The 20,548-nt window shown below is 53.7% G+C and overlaps 1 protein-coding gene across 2 annotated transcripts; it reads right to left on the reverse strand.

Moving 5' to 3' along the window:
• Positions 1-24: 24 nt before the first annotated feature.
• ADAMTSL4 (ADAMTS like 4) lies at positions 25-19,359 on the reverse strand. Of its 2 annotated transcripts, XM_082680544.1 has the most exons (19): positions 19,249-19,359; positions 16,698-16,928; positions 16,422-16,479; positions 15,763-16,118; positions 14,897-15,578; positions 14,553-14,655; positions 13,647-13,783; positions 13,084-13,288; positions 12,684-12,856; positions 12,419-12,530; positions 12,129-12,314; positions 11,804-11,933; positions 11,262-11,466; positions 10,752-10,928; positions 10,228-10,434; positions 9,956-10,135; positions 9,540-9,684; positions 3,391-3,442; positions 25-1,899 (listed from the first exon to the last, which is right to left on the reverse strand). In XM_082680544.1, exons 2-18 carry the CDS (start codon positions 16,715-16,717, stop codon positions 3,417-3,419), a joined length of 3,102 nt encoding a protein of 1,033 aa, XP_082536670.1. In that variant the 5' UTR covers positions 16,718-16,928; positions 19,249-19,359; the 3' UTR covers positions 25-1,899; positions 3,391-3,416. The 2 variants fall into 2 exon arrangements, with proteins under 2 accessions (XP_082536670.1, XP_082536669.1); XM_082680543.1 differs by lacking the exons at positions 25-1,899; positions 3,391-3,442 and adding an exon at positions 7,775-9,389.
• Positions 19,360-20,548: the final 1,189 nt, after the last annotated feature.

Here is a 20,548-nt window from a genome sequence, read left to right on the forward strand (position 1 = left end):
AGTTTTTTCTCATTACAAAGAAAGCTGTTTTGTACAAATGAACTCCCGAACAGGTGTGGAGGGAGAGTAGCACAGGACAGGAGCGCCCAAATCGTGGTCAGAGTCAAGTTCTGCTGTGCAAATACTATTGCTCCCATTGCTCTGTTGTGATGTGAAGCTATTTCTGTGGCAATATTCCTCAGTTTAACACCTTAAAAACTTGGGTCAAATGGTAACCAGTAACATGAGTCACTGAGGGAGTCAAAATAATCAACACTTCCCCTCATTTGACACAACCAGACTTTTTCTTTCAGTTCCTGTTTTGCTACTTTAGTGCTAGCTCTTGCTTCAGACTGTTTCAGAACATTTTTCTTAAAGCAGTTGTGACAGCTGGAGGGTTTTACCAAAGTTAAAGTGAAATAATTTGTACAACTGGTGTGTAGCACGGCTCCAGCCAGATGCCCAGAGCACAGGCCATTAATTCCTGGAGTTCAAGATGATCAGCTGAGTCTGTCTTAATTTATCCTAGTTCTTTTTGGCCCCACTTTTTCAATGATTACAGAGCTTTGTCTTCTGGAACCCTCCCACACTCTTTAAAGGCTTCTCAGTTTCAAGATTTGAAAGCTTAACTCTGTCCCTCTTCTTTAGTTTCAAAGTTGTTACAGTGTTATCTTAGTTATGTGAAGCATGTGGAAAGTTGGGAGTTGGGAATCTGCCTGCAGGCGGATGTAACAGACCTCTCAGGGAATTCTGTGTTCTTTACTAATGATTCTTGTGAGGTTAAAAAAAAAAAAAAAAAAAATAGGGCAGGCTTTTGTTCCCACGCTATACCTGGTCTTTCTTTTGCAGTTCCTTTCTTTACCTGCATAGAATAATAGTTCTTGACTGTTGGGAAATGTGTTTGGGCCAAGAATACTACTCTGGATTTTACCCCTTCAAAGTATCCATTTCCATGGCTTGTCTCTGCCGTTGGGTTTCTGTATTCTTACCCACTTTGCCTTCTCTCCTCTTCCCCTGTTCAGGGGTTACTTTAGTTTATTAAGAGTGTTTCAATACTTCAATGAACTGGGACATTTAATGAGCTCAAGGCAGCCAAATGTTTGTTGAGTTTCTTCATTTGTCCATTACCTGGCAGGGGACTGCTTACTATGCACCATGCACTTCTGGATGCTGGAGTTATGAAAAGACTAATTCTTACCCTCAACGCAATCAAAAAAGACTAGGGTGGAGTGGGAGGTTGGGGTTAGCAGATGTAAGCTTTTATGTATAGAATGGAAAAAAACAACAACCAGGGAACACTCAAAGAAACATGACAACTAAATGCAGGGTGATCTTTGATTGGATCCTGGATGAAAAAAGCTATAAAGGACTTGGGAACAATTGGGAAAATTTTAATATGGGCAATATGTTAGTACTGTATCAATGTTAAATTTCTTGAGTGTGTTAATTATATTGTGGTTATATAAGAAAATGTCCTCGTTTTTAGGAAATACATCTGAAGAATTTATGCATAACAAATCCATGGAAAGAAAGCAATTGTAGCACAAAGTTAAAGCTCACAGTCTAATAGGAGTGATAACAGACAAAAATAATTAGGATACAGTACACAAAATACTATAATAAAGATATTATAGGACAAGGGGTGGGACAACTTCTGGAAGTAGAAGGTGGTCAAGAAGGCTTCAAAATAAACATTTGAGGTTGGACCTTAACATGAGTAGGAAACATGCACAAAAGCATGGAGCTGAGAAGGAACCTCTGGTGGGGGGTAGGAGAAGGGGGAGATGTGTAGATAATCTTTTTTCTTCTCATTTCATCTTCCCTCCCTGCCTTCCTTCCCCTTCACCATACATGGCCAGTGAAGGTAGTGTCTCTTCAGTTTCTTCCATTTAGGGCCTTATATAAAAGTATTGGAAAACACTGGTAGGAAAAAAAAGATGTCTCTTTGGTCGTAGAAGTCTGAATTTGGTATAAATACAGCTGGGTGGACTGTTTATTTGGGAAGTAAAGAAGATAGACTGTATTGGCCGTTTCCTCTGTCTTGTTAAAGTGGTAGCCCTGAACACACACAACTTAAGGATCATAGCCATCACTGGATCCTGGTGTAGGAGCTGGCTTTGGCAGACCTACTTTGAATAAAGATGTCTTAAGAGCATCACCTAAGTTCGCTCACACATCTCACCAGCCATCTTCACCCACCCAAGTTCACATAGTCAGGGAAAGGAACCAGGTTTTTGAACATGGACCCGAGACTGCTATGCTCTCTGCAGAACAGAATTTAATAAAGAACAGCCCCCAAAAGTTATTTAACTGGACCCTAAGATACTGAATGATGGCTCCACTCTCCCTAATCCTGTTCCCGTGGGAGACTCAATTACAGCTATTCGCATCCTGGTTCAAAAAACTAGTTTGCTCTGACTGCCCAGACTTCCCCACAGGCTGCATTCTTGCCCATGAGCTCATTGTTTTGGCTTCTCTGCCTGTATAAGTCCACAGACAGGGCCCGAAGTCTCAGTCCCAGCCCCCTAGCTAGCTGGGGCTGCATTCCATTCAGAATTTCACCACCCCCACTTGGTCTCCCCTCCCCCCACCCTCTGTGGTCACATGTGTATGTTTATTGACGTTATTCTGGAACAAGGTGTGCGGGGGAAAGAGCCAAGGAAGCAGACAAGGAAAAGAGTATTTAACTGTTGGGTTTCTACCTGAATTAGATGAGTTTTCTACTTTATTTTGATTAAGAAACGCCTTCAATTCCGTGCCCCTAAAAACAGTTCGTTTTCTAGTCTAATAGGAGGAGCTGGTTGCAGAAATTTTCCTACACATTTCGTAGACACCCCTACAGGGCTGGTATGACTCAGGTGTTCAGATTTGGGGTCGGGGGGGAGGTAGGGGTTTTCCCTAAGAAACATTGGTTTCATAAACATTTTATTCCTGAATCTCTATGCCCAGATCTTTCATGCATTCCATCCTCAGTTCACACCTCTATTCCTGAGGTTGCCTGGAGTGGTTCCCACCCATCTCTAGACCCTGAACGCCCAGATCTAAGGTAAGGTGGGGCCCACTTTGGCCGAAGCGCTATGGGAAGGGCATTTTGCTTACTTTGTAAAGCTTTGGGTTAATACTGTATGCCCAGTGTACGCCTTTCCTGTCTCTCCTCTTCATCATACCAAAAAAAAAAAAAAAAAAAAACCCAAAAACAAAACTGCAGACTGTGACTGTGGGAGGTGATATTTTCATTTCTCAGAAATCCTCCGTGAGGCAAAGTAGAGAAACAGAAAGAGGGAAACAACTTCGTGTCGAAATGAAATGAGGTTGTCTGTGTGTGTTTTGAAATGAGGTGGCTTGTTTTCAGCTTTAAGGAACAACAGCTGTACAGAGGAGCTTGGTAATGGTGGGGGAGTGGTTGGTTACCTGCTTCTTTGCCTCTTTCTCTCACTTCAAAGTTTGATAGTTGGGGTCAGGTCTGAAACAGGATAGAGGTTCTGTATCTTCCTTTCCTCCCTCATGAAGCATGATGGATAGATATGTCAATCCATCATGGTACTATTGAGTGAAAGAAAACCTCTAATACAAAAGAAGGATTTGGTAAGCAATCCCAGAAATAGGTTATTTTAAAAAGAAATGCAGCTGCATTGCTTTTAAGTCCAGAACATATTAATACACAACTTTGATAAAGTTTGTTCTAGGGAAAAAAACTGTGACTCAATTAGTAATATATAAGCTTATGTTTGTATGACAGTGTGTGTACCTTACACAAAGACCATGTATATTTATTTTAATTATTTCCTGGGGCCTAAACACTGAATATATTTGAAAGGATTTTTAATTCCTTGAAACTGTGAGTTGAAAAATGAAATTTAGACAGGATTTTCCTAAAATGCAGAGAAGTCACGAAAGACGTTTGAAAACAACAAAAACACTTGATCCCATCCAACTTCCAGATCACTGTGGCCCAAAGAACTCAGTATTTTGATAAAGGGTGCTCTGTGGGAATGAAATTGAATAGCAGATCAAAGGAATTAGAATTTAAAAAGTTAAAAGACTAGACTTAATTTTCTCCCCTGTAAACTGGATTTAATTGTCTTCCCCCATCTTATTATTGAGAAGATTCAAAGAGAGAATATATACAAATGCTTTACCTTAAAGCACTAAACAAAGTGCTTTAAGGAATTTCGGGAAACGTCCCTTAAGGATTTACTCTATCAGCCATGTCCAAGTCATTGAATTCCCAGGGAGAAACCACTAAGAAGCCGATGTCAATAGATAGGATGTTAAATTAAAAGGGTCTACAGCTGTATTTTGAAGCAGAGGGGACACAAACAGGACTTTCCACAGCTAGGCATTGTGGGAGTTCAACCAGATGGAAGAAATCCCAGGGGTAAGTAAACTCCCTGCCAGCCAAATCTGCCCTATTGCCTGTTTTTGTATGGCTCAAAAGCTAAGAATGGTTTTTGCATTTTTAAATGGTTGAAAAAAGATATTTGGTGACACCTTAAAGTTATGTGAAATTAAGATTTCAGTGTCATAAATAAAGTTTGGTTGGAACACAGCCATGCCCATTTGTTTACAAATTGTGTAGGGCTGCTTCTGTGCTACAGCAGTAGTCAAGTAGCTGCAACAGAGATTCTATGCCCTGCAAAGCCGAAAATATTTACGGCTGGTCCTTAAGAGAAAAAGGTTGCGCACTCCTCTGCTAGAGCTAAAAAGGCGTCTTATGATGTCATGAAAGAGGCAGGCAACCAAGAATCAGTAGTAGGTGAGGGGAGGGAGGAAGAGATGAAAGAGGGGGTCTGGTTCCAGAGCAGATTAACTCTGCCCCTCCCATCAAGGGCAGGGCCTCTTGCCTGTTAGCCTAGGGATCCCAGGGACACACACAGTCTTCTTTTTATGAGCAACCCCACCCTCTCACCCCTAGTTTCTTTTCCTCCTCACTCAAAGTTCTGTAGAGCTGTCTCTTAAAAAGATTCAGGCAAGGCTCAGAGGGGTACAACACATACACATACATCCTAACCCCAAGCTGGGACATTGCTGAAATTGAACCCATCTCTCCTCTAATACTGAAGTTCTTTCCCAGGACATTCAAAGACAGCTGTTTGGTGCTCGCTGAGAAAGTGCTCTGATCTGGTTCCTAGCCATCCCTGCGCCTCCCCTTCAGCTGGTGTGGCTGATTGGTTTCCTAGCATCTGACTGCTATGACTCATGCATACCTTGTTTTGGACTAATTTTGCACATTCCTCCCTCCAATCCTTTCTACCTTCTGACCTCAGCCATGAAACACCCCCCTCTAGAGCTTCCCCCAGTCTCCAGGGTCAAGGAGCCCAAAGTCAGATTGAAGATTTGTGCTGTCTAGTTTGGTTAACCCAAACTGTTTCTCTCTCTTGTTGACTGACTTAGTCTTAGGTACTTTCCAGAGGCTTTCTACTTCCTGTAGAAGGTGCCTCTCACCCTTTAAAGCAGACATCTCTTCATCATCTGCCTGTGACAGATAAGCCCCCTCCGCTCTAACTTCCCCACCCACCTGACTCCCAGAACCAGAGATGATGGATTTGAGGGATGCTGGTCGGAGAGAGGGTGGGAATGCAGGAACCCACGCCCCCACTCCACCTCCAAACTATTGAGGTACTCTTTAGCATGATTCCCCATGCTTCAAGGAGAGGAGAGGTCTCTGATTCAGTTTACTCTGGTGGGGGAAGGGTGTTAAGTTCAAATGAAGTCTCTGTAAAACTGGGGAGAAGGGGAAACAGGAAATGAAAGAGGATCTGGTTGGAGAGAATCTGGAAGGGACCTCCTTGCATTTTGTTCTCTCATCCCTCTGCCCTCCTGCCGCCCTCCAGGTCTATCTAGATCCTCCCCTAAAGGGCTCCTGAGGGAGGGTATCTTCAGGTTGAGACACTCATGCTGTAGGTCAGCACCTGGGGCCCTGTGCTCTGCTTCACTCCTAGTTAAGTTAACCACAGAGGTTGAATCTGGATGAGTGAAGAGTGTGGGTCTGGTCTCCTCAGACTCACCCCTGCAGCTGTGAGCACCTGCTTGCAGGGAGGCCCCTGGTTGGGGAAGTATAGAAGCTAAATTTAGTCTGAAGGCTGAAGCTTAATTGGGTGGTGATCACCCTGGGGAAACTGGGAGGGGGGAGGGGAGAGGAATTCTGACCCAGCTGAACTGAGACCTCACAAGTTCACCCCTAAGTCCACTGACACAGAACCACAATCGCCTTCCCCCAACAAACACCGAGAAACGAGAAGCCCTAGCAATTTGCTGGCCTTCTGCACGCTTGATCTCTCTTGTGCACATCAAGATTGTTCCTATCACCACCCCACCCCCACCTCAATTCTCAGGGGTCCAGTTCCTCTGAGTTCTTCCCTAAATTCCACCCAGGGCGCCAAACCTAAGGGCCCCTCCAGCACATCTCCCTGACCTTGGGTTGCAGCTTCCTCTCTCCCAGCCCTCCAGAGGGTTTCGGAGGTCATCAAAGAGGCATCTGGCCACACTACTCCCCTCTAAGGGGCCAGGAAAAGGGGTGCTTGGGGTCAGGTTTCCCTTCCTGAAGACTTTCACATTGACACCCCCTTCCCCAATACTGACTTCAGTGACCAGAGAAAAGAATCCTTAGGGGCTGCACTGAATCGTCGCTTTAAAATGAGGTGAAAGGGGGCAACCCCCCAGATGAAAGCCCACATCCTGAGCAGTCAGAGGCTGGAGGCTATGAGGGAGCTGGGGGCTATCAGAAAGGGAAGGGTTTGTTGTGAAGCAGAAACTAACACACCATTGTAAAGCAATTATACTCCAATAAAGATGTTAAAAAAATAAAAAATAAAATGTTAAAATGTATCCTAAAAAAAAAAAAAGAAAGAGAAGGGAGTTACTGAAGCTGGGGGAGCCCTTAGAGGGGCTGTGGCTGCATTCCCCACCTGTGATTGGTTCTCAGGCTCAGGCCAAACTCCAAACCTGCCCGGCAACAGCCCAGAGGCCCAAAGAGGGAGGAGGAACTTCGGGGAAGTCAGCTGAGCTGGGGCCACCGCCCAGCCTTCAGCTTCCAGGAATCACTGGGAGGGCCCCAGCTATTCACCACACCCCTCCCTCGGTCTCAGGGCTCCGCCTTCAGCCCTCAGTATCTACAGGGCGGGCTCAGGTCCCACTTCCCTGATCCCCCCGCGTCTTTGATCCCTTTAGGGGTTCACCAAAGAGAGGAACACATCTGACGCCTTCTCTTTACACTGAGCAGAGACACTAAGACTGGGCTTTCCTTGTACCCCCTTCCTCACTCCTCGCCCTGGACTAAAGTCAGTTTCTTTCCTTTACCCCCATTTTCTTTTGCCTCCTTCCTCATGCACTGTCCTCCCAAGATGTTGTCCGGAGTCTTCCTTCTCAGCCACTTCCAACCCAGGGAAAGCCTGCTTCCCAAGGCAACAGTATGATGTGAGGGAGCTGCCAGAGCAGAGACGGCCTGTCTCCTCAGGCAACTCTGGGGTCCTCCCCAGTGTCTGGGTGTCTGGGTGTGCATGCTCAGGAAACAGTAGTCACTGAGTTCAGCTGTTTCTGCAGGCCTTTATTTACGGTCTTACCCGGCCAGACTTGTAGAGGTGCAGGGATGGGAGAGGGATGCTTCTAATAGGGAGAGAAGCTCAATTCTATTGCACTTCCCCTCTTCCTAGGCATGGGGACCCCTGGGAAGTCTGGCTTCCACAAGTGGAGATCTGGACTCAGACCTCAGAATTGTAGGGGTCAGGGAGAGGATCTGTGTTATGGAAAAGGCTGCCCACTCTCACACCACCTCTAGCAAGCTATTTACCTTGAGAGTGGACATGGGTGGGGGAGGGAGGAGGGAGGAGACTAGGGTGAGACATCTCTGAAGAATGTGTCTTTGGCAGGACATCCAGTACTTCCTTGACTCCACCCTCGACTCCACCCCCAAGTCCCCTAGAGCCAGGCCAGGCTCCTCCTCCGGCCGTTTCTGCTGAGGGAGAGGGGTGTGGGGTGTGGGATGTGAATCATTTCCTTTCCTCCCACCCTATAAAAAGCAATAAACCAAGAGCTTAATAGGGAAATGGGTAATAGCAGAAAGGATGAGAGGGGCAGGAAGGCAGGGCCAAAGAAAGGGAACAGGAAAAAAGACCCCTGAAAAGGCAGCCGCCATTCAGCTCAGCCCCAGATGGGAAAAAAGTGCTACTAGATTACAAGAGACTTTACAGAAAGACTCAGCCTACCAAGAAACCCACCATAGGCCAAGCAGTTTCTTCTTCAGCTCTGGACCCAAGTGCCCAACTCCATACCTAAACTGGGAGAAGTGGTGACCTCTAGTGGTCAATGACCAACCTGCAGGGCCTGAGGTCGGCCAGGATCCTCTCCCTCTCTGACCAAGGCTCCCGGTCTCAGGTGACTGGGGCTCATTCATTAGCCTTTCTGGGCCCAAACTCTCTCCACCTGGGCTCCAAGTACTAGTCCCCTTCCCACCCTTCATTCTGATCTCACACTGCTTGCTTAGGTGGCCTGTATGGCTGGGTTCCCACGAGGACAATGAAGAGCCTGTTTCTCATTTGTCATAATCATCTTTAATAAAAAATAAATTAGTTCTGGGGTGGGAACTGTTTTAGGAGGTGGGGAGCGGGAGCAGGGGCTCGGTTGTCTTATTCTAACCTTTCTCTTTGCCATCTTCTGCCCAGCTGGTCCCTGCTCTGGGGAGATAGTCTCTCTTCCTGGGGAAAAGCAGGATTGGCAATGGCTCACCCCATCCCTAGCTAACTATGAGAGGGAGGGATAGAGAGACTAAGTAAGGGGAGAAAGGGTCAGAGGACAAAAGGATGGTTTAGATGATGTGTGGCCTGAACAGAAGAAATGAGGTTGAGGACACAAAGTTGGGATTAATGGGAAGGCCAGACTCTAAGTAGCTCGGATTCCCAAAGAGTTGCAAACTTGCTTTCCTTTCAGCCTAGAAAACTCTGACAGAAACAGGCATCGTCCCCTCTCCCGGTTCCTTCTCAGTCTGTGTAACTTCTTTTTGAGAAGTGATACAGGTTTATGGGCGCACACACATCCACACAGGCCCATATACACATCTGGGGGCATATGTGCACACACACCATCACACCACCGCACAGACCCAACCACACGTCTTGACAGTTACTGTCCGTCATCTTGCCACCTTCGACCACCCTGGGGGACGTCCCTAGTGAGACCAGGACAGGCTAGAGAGCCAGAGGGTACAGAGTGGGCTGATTGACAGGTGACTGATGGTGGCATGAAAAAACCACGAGGAGAGGGTCTCCTGGACCCATTTCAGGCGGGCTCCGGGGGAGACCGCTCCAAGACATGGGCGCAAGAGCGGCAACAGGTAGCTGTGTAGTAGGGATAGACGCAGAGCCGGGCCTGCACCACCAGGGGGCAATGTGGAGAGCTGTCCTTGCATTGATCATCTGGAGACAGAGGAGGCCATTGGGCACAAGAAGTCACCAAGATCCATCCTGCTGGAGGTGTGTTGCCCACTCCCACTCGTCCTTCCTAATCTCCACCCACACTTCAGCTGACCCCGCTCTGCTGGGGACTGGGGAGAGGGAGCTCTTTACCGGGGCGTTGGCTGCAGGGTTGGCTGTTACAGGATCGTTTCCTGGAGGGCCGCAGGTGAGGAGGACATCGGATGCTGAGGGTCTGGTTGGCAGTCAGGCACTGGACCTCCCTTGTCTGCATGCCCCCCTGGCAGGAGCGAGAACACTGGGGAGACCCCAGCTATCAAATCAGACCTTTGCTGTGCCCCAGGCTCCTCCTGAACCCCAGGCCTCCTCCTCCTCTGAAAAGAGTTGGGGGGCTATCCTGGAGCATTATGAAACCCCACGTGGAGGGGGCCCACCTGTCCTCCTGGTCTAGGAAATGAGACAAGTTAAACTGCCGCTGGCTTTAGCCTGGGGCAGAGGGAGGTACAAGGAGGGACGCCTCCCCTCCCCTGGAAGTCCATGCTGAGCGGGCAAGGGTGCCAGGCACTCACCGGACTCCAGGGTGTAGAAAACCATCGGTCTTGGCAGTCCTGCCCCTGACAGGGCTGCAGGGCAGGGGGCCTGGGCAGGTGGGAACAGTTGCTAGGAGAAGTCACATTGAACTCAGTCCCCAGTTTGGACACACAGATGATGTCTCTACGCTGCGTGCCAGAGCCACATTCTGAGGAGCACTGATGGAGAAGACGGGAAGGGAGAGCAGGATTACTCCGACCTCCCCCCAGGGAATCCCACCGACGGGCCCCCTCCCAGGCTCTCAGCTCACCTCTGCCCAGGGCCCCGTGTACCAGCACCACGTCACCTCACAGGGCCCCAAGCTGCAGGCACGCATGTCAGGGGGGCGGCTTCCTGGAGCACAGGTCTGCTCAGTGGCTCCTGCCCCTGCTTCCTCCTGGCCCTCCCCATGGGTCTCCCCACTCCCGAGGCAGATGACAGAACGTCGCTGGATTCCCGTCCCACACTCAGCTGAGCACTGTTGGGAAGCAGAGTGTGAAGGGAGGCTGGAGTGACAAGTAGAGGAAGGGGAGGGGGCTGAGGACAGACACATCCCGGATCCGGGAGTTAGGGAATGCCCCAGGGGTACCAGCCAGATATGGGGAAACTTTGCCAGGCAGGGGTCAGGATGTCAGCGTAAGTTTTTCTCTGAGTCCCCAGCATCAGCAGTGTCTAGCAGACGGCAGGTGCTTGCTCAATCAACGTTATGCAACTGTGCTGGAAAGGCCCCGGGAGGGTGTCCTGGGTGGGGGGTACCAGGGGCGTGGGGCTCGGCTGAGGGGGTGTGGGGCCCACCTTGGAGCTCCAGTCGCTGTGGAACCAGGCTGTGGTGCAGGGCCCCATGTCACAGGCCTCTCTGCTGGGGGGCCGCGGGGGGCCTGAGACGCACTCCTGCTCGCTCACTTCATCACCGTTGCTGCCGACGCAGCGGACCTGTCGGCTCCTCTGGCCGCGCCCGCACCGCACAGAGCACTGAGGGGACGAGGGGCATTCAGGCCTGGGCTTCCCCCGCTGCCTCACCAGCCTCCAGCTCTGGGGCCTCTGAACCAGGATGTGCCTTTGATGCCTGGCTCAGCGGTTACAGGGCTTCGTGGGCTGAGGAGCAGGCTGAGTATGGGGCTCTGGGCCCCCAAGCCCCGGTTCCGTCTCTTCGCAGACTTACAGATGGAGGTTCTACATGAGATCTCATTTGTAAAAGTTTCTGCTGATTAGAACGGAGTTGGAAAAACCACTGCTCTAGCTCACTGGTGCCCATGCCTCCAGGATCTTCCCGCTCCAAGAGCTTCCTTGCCTGGGACCACTCACCTGGCTCCAGGGGGAGCGGACCTCCCAGCGGCCGCAGAGGCGCAGCTGGCACGGCTGGGTGATGTTGGGCCGGGGCAGATGTCCGCAGCGCTCCAGGGGCACCGACGAGCCGCCGCCCCCAAACTCCTGCCGGCAGCGCAGCTGACGGTGCTGGGTGCCGGGGCCACAGGAGCGGCTGCAGGACGTCCACTCGCCGGCCTCCCAGCTATGGGCGTGGGCAGGGAGGGGAAGGGACAGAGACACAGAGGGCAAAAACAGAGATGTGTGGGGCTGCCATGTTTGGGGAAGGGGACGACAGACTGGGGGTGGGGACCCCTCAGAGGAGAGTGGGCATATTTGGAGTCTGGGATCCCTTGTGGGGCTCAGGGTTTCCTTGTTGTCTATGGAATGTCAGCCTTTCTCACTGAATAACATCTCTCTGAAGCCAGGAGATCTTGTGTTGAGTGCAGAGTCCAGGTGAGATCCTATGGGGGCGAGGATGTGTTTCCCCGGAGCAACCGTCGTGTCCCCAGGACCCTAACCCTCCCGTGGGGCGCACTCACTACGGTGGGCACGGGGGCCCGTGGCAGGGTTCCTGGGAGGCTGGGGGCCTGGTGCCCACGGCACAGCTGCGTTCATCCAGTTCCTCTCCTGACTCACGAGAAATGCAGAGGAAGACAGGGCGCCAGACACCTGAAAGGGATAAAAGGGAAGCCAGGGGAGGCAGGATAGCTCGGCATCCAGTGTCAGCGGGGTCCCAGGCACTGAAGTCCGATTCGGCACAGAGTCAAGGTGTGGACCCACAATCCAGGGTATGGGGTTAGGAGTGCCAAGCTGGGCATCTGGGCTGAGGGTGCCAGGAATACAGGCTGGTGGGTGAAGTCTCACCTTTTCCACAGGATGCCGAGCACTCAGAGTGTCCCACCCGTTTCCAGTATCCGGCTGGAGACCCCAGGGGTGTCCTGGGGTGGGGCGGGGCAGGCATCTGGGGGATCCGCACCTGACGCTGGAGGGTGCCTGGGGTGCGGGCAGGGCGGGGTACTGAAGCAGGTGGGGGCTCTCCCCTCAAAACCTCTGCGCAGGGAGAGTCGGGTAGACAAATTAGACGCATCCCCATTGCCTCGAGCTCCCCTCAGCCTCTCCCCACCTCCTTTTAGGTCTGGAGATCAAAGTCTTACCAGGCTGGAGTTGGGGGAGCCGGGGCTCTGGGGTGGGGTTCTCAAGGTTTGGAGGAGGTGAAGAGATGACATACTGGTAGAAAACACCTGGGTTTTCCTCCTGAAAGATCATCTGGGGAGAAAAAGAGAAGGTAATGAATGTTTGGGGGTGGCCAGGGGGGCATCCACTAGCCTTCTGCCCATCTTGAGACCCACAGCTTTCCCCTCAGAGGAGAGGCAGCGGGGCGGCCTCCACCTCCGGCCCAGGTGCAGGCCCCTCACTCACGTAGACATCCACAGGCTGGGTCGTGGGGCCTTCCGCAGACAGACTTTCCCCCACGCCCTCCTCTCGAGGAGGACGGCTGTACCGGAAGACAGTCCCGCCGGCAGCGTAGGACCCAGGGGGATCTACAGCCCAGTTTCCATTAATGATGGACCGGCCCCCAGGGCCACGAAGTGCTGGAGGTGGCAGATCAGGACATGCGAGGTTAGTCATACTGTCCCCCTCTCCCACCACTTCCCTGACAGCACAGAACCCCACATAGCCCGTGCCCTCGCGGGAGGGAGGAAGGGAGGCCTGACTTCCCGGGTGGCTCACTTGCCGTGCTGAATGGGGGCGTGAAGGGCAGAACCAATAGGCCAGGAATGGAACGGGGGACCAAGACTCGGGGAATCCAGGGACTCACCAAGGTAGTTGGAGCTGGGCCGGAGCTGGGCGATCCAGAGCCGGGAGGCTCCAGCAGGAATCAACAGGATTTTCTGATAGCCCAGAGGGCCCCCCCGGTCAGTGAGGTTCCCCGAGATGAGGCGACAGGTAGAATCATCACCCCCACAGACTCCACAGCCATCTGGACGCCTGCCCGAGCCGAGGATCCCATCACAGCCAGGGCTCTAGGGGAAAGCGGAGTGAGGCAGGGGCTGCCAGAAGCCAGACACCACCTCCAACCCTGGCCTGGTCGTCTTGGAGTCTTCGGCTCACCACGTGTCTTGACCTTTGCACTACAAGTGAGACTTGTAGTTTCTCTGTCAGCCCCACCATTCCCAGCCAGCCTCTGGGAAGCTTGGATGGGCTTAAGGAGTTCGACTCTTGACTCTGCTCAGCCCTGCTTGGCAGGTAAGAACTTTCCTCTCTGCAACCTGAGTCTGGTGTTTTGCCATTGTGATGATGAGCAAGGAGACTCTGTGTGTGTGCCTGTGGCAGTTATTAACATCGCCTCTCTCCCCATGTGCACACCCCGTCCTCCCTCACCAGACAGCGTCCGGCCACACAGATGTCTGGGGCTCCAGGCTGACACAGGGTCCCGTCCTGGACCTTTTCGGTGTGACGGACATAGAAGCGGAAGCCACGGGGACGGCAGTTCAGTTCACAGCGCTGGGAACCCTGAACTAAGAGACAGGGTAGAAGGGTGGTTAGCTGGGGTCCCGGGCAGGAGGTTAACTGAGAAAGAACCCAGGGCCCTGAGAGCGGCTTGGCTTGCCTTATATTAGCAATAGGGCATCCTGAGGTTGCCGAGGTCACTGTGGATGAAGGGAACATGACAATTCTGTACTCTGAAAGGTCAGTTTGAGGGTCACACAAAAGTTGGGTCAGATCAATTGAGGTCACTAAGACCAGAAAAGGGGTTGTGAGCTCTGAGAGAGGACAGATACTTGAAACTATGATTATGTGAGTTCAGAGCTCATGAGGGCTTGTCTTGGTATCAAGGTGACACAGGCTGAAAATCAAACGGATGGTAACTTGGGAGAAAGTGATACAACACTGTCCAGGATCCATGGGGCACCTCCACTGAGCTGTCACCACTGGGCAGGATCTCTCTGACCATGCCCTGCTCATGTCACATCCATCCCACCTCCTGGGTTGGGCTTCTTCCCAGAGAAGACCAGCCAAAGGGCACCTCTGGACACATCCCTTCTCCTAGCCTGACCCCTCTGCTGACCATACACCGCCATCTGACAGCTAGGGCTCTGTCTGAAACCCCCAGCCCTTTCTGGTCCTGTTCTGTCTCTCTCCCCAGCCCTGGGAAATAAGGAAGACAATATGACACAGAAGAAATACAAGAGCCTACAGAGAAGAAAAAGAGGGGCTGAGTGTCTCCCTCCCCATCATCCCCCAATCTCCAGCCACCCTGTCCAGGGAGTGGGCTAGAAACCTCACCTTCTGTGAAGGGCTCCCACTGGTACAGCTGACCCATGAACTCCTGGGAGTCAAAGGCTGCACACTGCAGGGCCCGGGGATCTGGCTGCTCAGGGGGGCAGGGCTGAGGTGGGGGATACAGAGGAGTCAAAGCTGGGGAGGAAAATGGGGGTGTGGGTCAGGGCTGGATTGGGGGGATAAGGAGGCAGGTCAGGTCTATGGAAGAGCTCCAAGGTCCCTACCCTGAAGAGGTCAGATGCCAAGGCCCTTCTCCCTCAGGTCCAGATCTGACAGGCTGAGGACCCAGGCTCAGGGTCAGGGAAGCAGAATTGGAAGTCTGGGGAGGGGTCCAAGAAGGAACTCACCGCTTGGCTGCAGGCTCTCAGCTGCTCACTCTCCCCAGAACATCTTGGGACAGGGCTACTGGGAGCAAAGAGGCTCCAGAGGGGGCTGGAATGGGGGCCAGCACTCAGCAGAGGCAACCAGCCATCTGGGTAGTGAGGGGCAGACTCCGTGAGGGACCCGTGAAGATTCCCCCCAGGTCTCCAGTGCTCCTGGCTCTGCTGGCCTCGGCTCCAAGGGACAGAAAGGAAAGGATTAGGGTGTCTCTCTGCCAGCCGGGGACCGGCCCAACCCTGGGAACTTGGCCTTCTTGGCTGAGGGGACATGTGAAAGGAGCTACCTTCTCCTGGGGATGGAGGGAACAAGGAGGGCTCTGTGCCAGAGGCCTGGGCTCTGGGGTGGGGCCATGTGAGGGCAGGCCTGGTTCTAGAGGGCACCTCTGTCTGAGCAGCTTCGGGGCTTGGGGGTTCTCCTGGGGGGGACGGGGTGTGGGCAGACGGTTCAGTAGGAGGGAGTTCAGTTTGCGGGGTGTGGTTTGCAGAAGATGGCTCTGTTCTTGGAGTCAGGGATGGAAGATCTGAGGTCTGCGAGAGCTCAGAGCTGAGTGGTCTCCTGGGGTGCCTGCGGTTCCGATGGAGCGGCAAAGCAAAGGGCACTCTCCCATAACCAAACATTCCTGGCTTGATGGGGTCTCGAACCCGGGACCTGAGAAAGTGTAGCAGACGTGGGGTCACAGTGCTGGCTACTTCGGAGCCTGGCTCCCCAGGCGACTCCCCAGCACCAAAGATAAGCCTTTATAAACCCTGGATCCTTTGCTCCCCTTTCCTTCATCCCTAGCTCTGCCCCTTGCCCAAGGCCCCGCCTCTTCCCTCAAAGCCCCACCCCTCACCTCCTGGCTCCTTGAATCTCCTGGGCCTCTTCTCTCCCTAAATGAGAAGCAGGACCTCGAAGGGGGCCACCTCTTCCCCGAGGTGGTGGCCTGTACAGGGGAAGGGTTTCTCGGGAAGTATGAGGTCTGGTGCCTTGACCCCGGGGGAACAGGGCTTCTGGATGTCTTGGGGGCCGGGGTGGGAGGGGCAGGCCCTGGTGGAGTTGAGCTGTAGGGAGCTGACACGCCCGGCTCCTGCGCTGCACCCCAACCCCGCAGGGCTGGGAGCAAGAGGCCCACTGGTCCCAAGGACCCCAGACACCCTCAGGGCCCTGGTTCTCCTCGGGAGGTGTCTGAAGAGAGTGCCCAGACAACACCTGTGTAGACAAAAAGTTCAGCCAAAATTAGAATGATTTTCGACGGAACTGTACAGAATATCTAGTCCAACGCTGGAGGCTTGGGGCAGTAGTGACTGGCCCAAGGTCCCATTCAGTAGCAGAGGTGGGACTTGAAGTGATTTAGCGAGGAGTTAGGGAGTTAGGGAGGCTGGGAGGGCCAAGTGTGAGAGAAAGGGGCTGCGGCTTATCAGAGGCTGTGGAAAATGCAGACGCGGCCTGGAGATTGCGGGAAGCCGGGAGGCAGGGAGAGGAAAGGATCGTAGTCTCTAGTCCCTGGCTCACCTCCTGATCCAGGCAGAGCTGAGGGAGGAACAGAAGCAGCATCAGACACATCCGGGGCCTGCAAACCAAAGGCAGGAGTGAAGGTGTCAGACAGGAGCCGGAGGAGGTGTTACGACACAGCCCTCACCCCAAGGAGGCGCCGCACATCCTGATGCCAGCTGCTCAGAGATCAGAAGTTACTCATCACTTCCCCCAGCCTCCCCCAGAGCTCCTTTCTCTCCCTTCCAGAGACCGGAGACCCAGCCATCCCTCCTCCAGGGCCGCCCCACCTCTTACCTGCCCGCCCACTTCTCCATCTCTCCTCCCTTGATGGCCCCCAGGGCCAGGGAGGAGGGGACCGGAAGTCAACTCTACTCCGGCATCTGGGCGTGGGGTGGGGGATGCGCTCTGCAGGGACCGAAGCCTGGTCCAGTCTCCAGAAAGCTGGGGGTTGGGAGGGATGACTCCTCAGAAGGACACCTCAGAGTGAGAATGGATGGGTGAAGACTGGCCCACCCCTTTTTGATCCTGAGGGAGGGAGGGAGAAGGCACACTGCCCTTGTCCATCCGCCCAGGCTGGAGGGGTGGTGGTCTGCCTTCAGCCTCCCAACTCAGGCTCAGTCCCCCTCCTCAACTGCAGGAACTTCTCAGCTCCCTGTCCTAACTAGGAACTGTCTCTAGGCCAGCTCAGGCACACGCATCTTTCTTAAGATGGTTTTCATCTGGCTCTCCCTCCTGCCCTCCCAGAGGTCCTGGAAAGCTGAGGAGGGAGGCTCAGTGAGGACTTACCAGACACCCCCTCTGAGCTGCTGACTGGAAGCCCCTTGGGCTTTCCGTTTCCTACCTGATTCCCAGCTTTTTCTTCCCCTCTTAGCTAATAAAGCTCCTTCTGGAACGCTCAGGCACATCTCTGCCTGCCTCAAACACTTCCCAGTCAAGGGATAAACTAAATGGGCTGATGGTTTAATCTCTAGAGAAGCAGGTGATTTTTCCCACTGAGATTTAACCTCTCTCTAGGGGCCAGCGTCCAGCATTAGATCAATGAGGCCTTACTTCAGGCAAGACTCTGATGGGCTAGGGAAACCTGGGAAGGGGATATGCAGCTAGAGATGCCGTTGCTCCCCAATCATGCACGGTCTATCTTCTGAAGAGCCAGGAAGTCCTCCTGAAGGCTAAACTTGATCCTTGGGGAAGTGGAGCTTGGAACCCTCCCTTGGTCTAAGCCTGACTCTCCCATCGCTCCCCTTGCCCTCCAGCCCCTTCCTGCTCACAATGAGCCCTTCCCACCCCCACTCTTCATGCTGCTCGGAGTTCTGCTTTCCAGGAAAAAAAAAAATGTTTCTGTTGGATCTGAAAGGCACCCGGGAGAGGAATCCAAGGAGCTAATGCCGAGGTGGGCCAGCTCAGGGGCAGGAAAATGACAGAGAGAAGGGCAGGAATGTGCTTGGGGGTAGCAACTCTCAGCCCCACTTCCCTCCCTGAGACCCCAGGACTTGGGAAGTTAAGGGAGGGATCACAGTGGTTGAGCCTGAGCTGCAGGGTCTCCTCAGCTGCTTGGGGTTGGGAAGGGGGTTGCTGATGGCAGCTCCTTCCCTTGGCTGGGCTGACCACTGAGGTCAGCAACTCCACCCTGATGGGGGGGGCGGGTAGGGGCTCCAGAGAAGGGCCAACGTTCCACCCAAAACTTCAGCTCTCTGCCTGACTCTGTTACTGGAGGTTGAAGGAAAGGAGAGATGGGGTGATGATCACTGCCACTTCTTGCTGCCGGGTCCGGGTCCCCTCTCTACTCCCTCTCTGCCTCTGCTTCTCTCTGCTACCTCTTTCTCCATGGGTCTACCCAGTACACATAATCCTGTCCTGAGCTGGGTTTGGCTTTGGCAGTTCCCTGGAGAAGTAAGGGGTGGGGTGGCGTGAGCTCTTGGGGCCAGGGCCAGGCCTGGCTCCCTCTCTGGAAAAGTCCTACCCCACCCCCTGCATAGCTGGGCAGGGGGCCGACACTCCCCCTCCACCCCTACAGAAACAGATACACATTTGTGGTTTTCACCCCTTCTCATGTTCCTCATCTGGTGTGTCTCACTGCCCAGGATGAAGAAAGGAGAGGTCAGAAGTGGTCACTCTTGGGCCAGGCTGACTCTGGTCTAGACAAACCTGGGCTCCTCCCGGCCACACCTCCACACTGGCCAGTGAAGATCAAGGAAGAGAGACCTGGGCAGAACTAACCCCTTCACCCCCAGGGGACCCACCTCTGGGAAATGGGTGGTGCTGCGGGGCAGGGCGCCCCACAGCAGGCTCCAGGGCTGGCTGGAGAGTCCCTATCTTGGATGAGAACTCCTTGGTCCTCCTTGTGCCCTCCACTCCTGGGTCCTGGAGGCCCATCCCAACAGGCATCTTTCCTTTCTAGTCGTCAGGCTGAGCTGGATCAAGGGCACCCACATGCGTCCCTCATAGTGTCCCTGTCCCCCAACTCCAGGACAGAAGAGAGTGGCGGGGTTGGGGGATGGGGGAAACACATCTTCCAGGAGCACCCATCTAGAGGAGGGCAGGAGGCGCCGGGCGTGTGCCGGGAGGTCCTGGCTACGTTTTCCAATTTTACTCTGTGACTTCGTAGGAATTTTGGCTGATTCTCCGCCCGAGTGATGGGGGCCAGAGTTCCAAGGAATCAGAACCCCCTCCCCAGGAATTCGACCCCAGGGACTTTCGAGGCTATAAGAGCTGGGGCTGGGGTCGTGGCTGGGGCGCGACCGCGGGGCGCAGGGAACGGGGACGGCGCGTGCGCGCAGGGCGGGGGGTCTAACGGGACCGGGGAGAGAGGGCGGCCGGGGCCGGGGGTCCCAGGGAAGATCTGTACCTGCTCTGCTCGGCCCCGGCGGCCCGTTAACCCCTCTGCGCCCGGGCGCTCTCTCCAGGCAGCCTTGCTCCGCGGCGGCCACGGCTGCCCCTGAGCCCGGCTCCGGACACTGCCGCCTCCGGCCGCGGCTCCGCCCTCGTCCCGCCCCCCGCTCCGCCCGCCCGCCCGCCACGCGCCCAGCCCGCGTCCCGAGCCGGCCCCCGGGTCCCGGCGGCCCACCCCGAACCCCTTGCCCGCCAGGGCCACCCACCCCGGGCTTTGGGCCTTGGCCACCCCAGCCCGGCACCCGCCAACGGCTCGAGGGGGCGAAGCCGAGGGGGTCCCAGCCCGGTTCGGAGGGAGCCATCGCTCCCGGGCTGTCCCAAGGCCCGGCTGGGGCTCGGGACTCCCGGACTCCGGCCTCCAGACCGGCTCCGAGTGGGCGGTGCCAGCGCTGCGCCTGCCCAGGCCAGGCGGCCGCGAGTGGCGCCAAGGGGCTGGGTGGTGCCTGTACCCGAGCGGCGTGGACAAGCCCCGGGCCCCAGATCTGGGCGTTGCTGGGCCGAGATGGTCCCACCCGACCCCAGATCCGCGTTGGTCAAGGCCCTCTCCTCCACGCAGCCTCCCGTGCAAGCCCAGTCACCCCTGCCTCTCCCGAGGTGGGCTGTGAACCATGTGGTTCTGACTGCACAGGGTCCTCTGTGAGCCTCGGTTTCTTCATCCATAAAATTTTACACACGGGGCATAGCGGAAGGAATGCGCTGATTTAGGAATCAGACGAGCTGGGTTTGAATCTCAGCTCGAGTACTTATCAGCTCTGTGGTCTTGGATGAATACTACAACTTTTCTGTGCTGCACTTTCCTCATCTGTAAAATGGAGCTAATCTGATATATACGAATAAGCTTGGAGATATGTCTGTCTATTCATTTATATCTGGAAGAATATACCCTAAACTCGGAATTGGGGGCAACACCTGGGCAGGGGCTGTGGGGTTGGGAGAGGAAAAAAATACAGCTTTCACTTTTTACTCTACATGCTTATATGTTGTTGAATTTTTAACCACAAGCGTTATCTATGTTTTTAGTTATGTTAAAGAAATAAATAATATACATGAAAGTGTATGACAAAGTAGATAATAAATGGTCACTACTATTTTTAAAGTTTTATTTGCCATTTATTCATGAACCACGGTCCTGTATTGCTGGGTCTACTCAGTATTTGAAAGGTTTTGGCTTTTTTTCAGTAACTTGTCAATATTTTATTTTTTTTTTATTTTAACTTTTTGGCGGCACCGCCCGGCATGCAGGATCTTAGTTCCCC

This window comes from Grampus griseus (genome assembly GCF_964374135.1).
Source record: "Grampus griseus genome assembly, chromosome: 1".
NCBI lineage: Eukaryota > Metazoa > Chordata > Mammalia > Artiodactyla > Delphinidae > Grampus > Grampus griseus.

Excerpts from the sequence above, each read along its gene's own strand:
- ADAMTSL4 (XM_082680543.1), bottom strand. The coding sequence starts at position 16,717 with ATGGAGAAGTGGGCGGGCAG. Across the intron at positions 12,531-12,683 it reads CCCAGCCTGTGGATGTCTAC|ATGATCTTTCAGGAGGAAAA; the intron begins GTGAGTGAGGGG and ends TTTTCTCCCCAG. Across the intron at positions 12,315-12,418 it reads GCTCCCCCAACTCCAGCCTG|AGGTTTTGAGGGGAGAGCCC; the intron begins GTAAGACTTTGA and ends CTCCCTGCGCAG.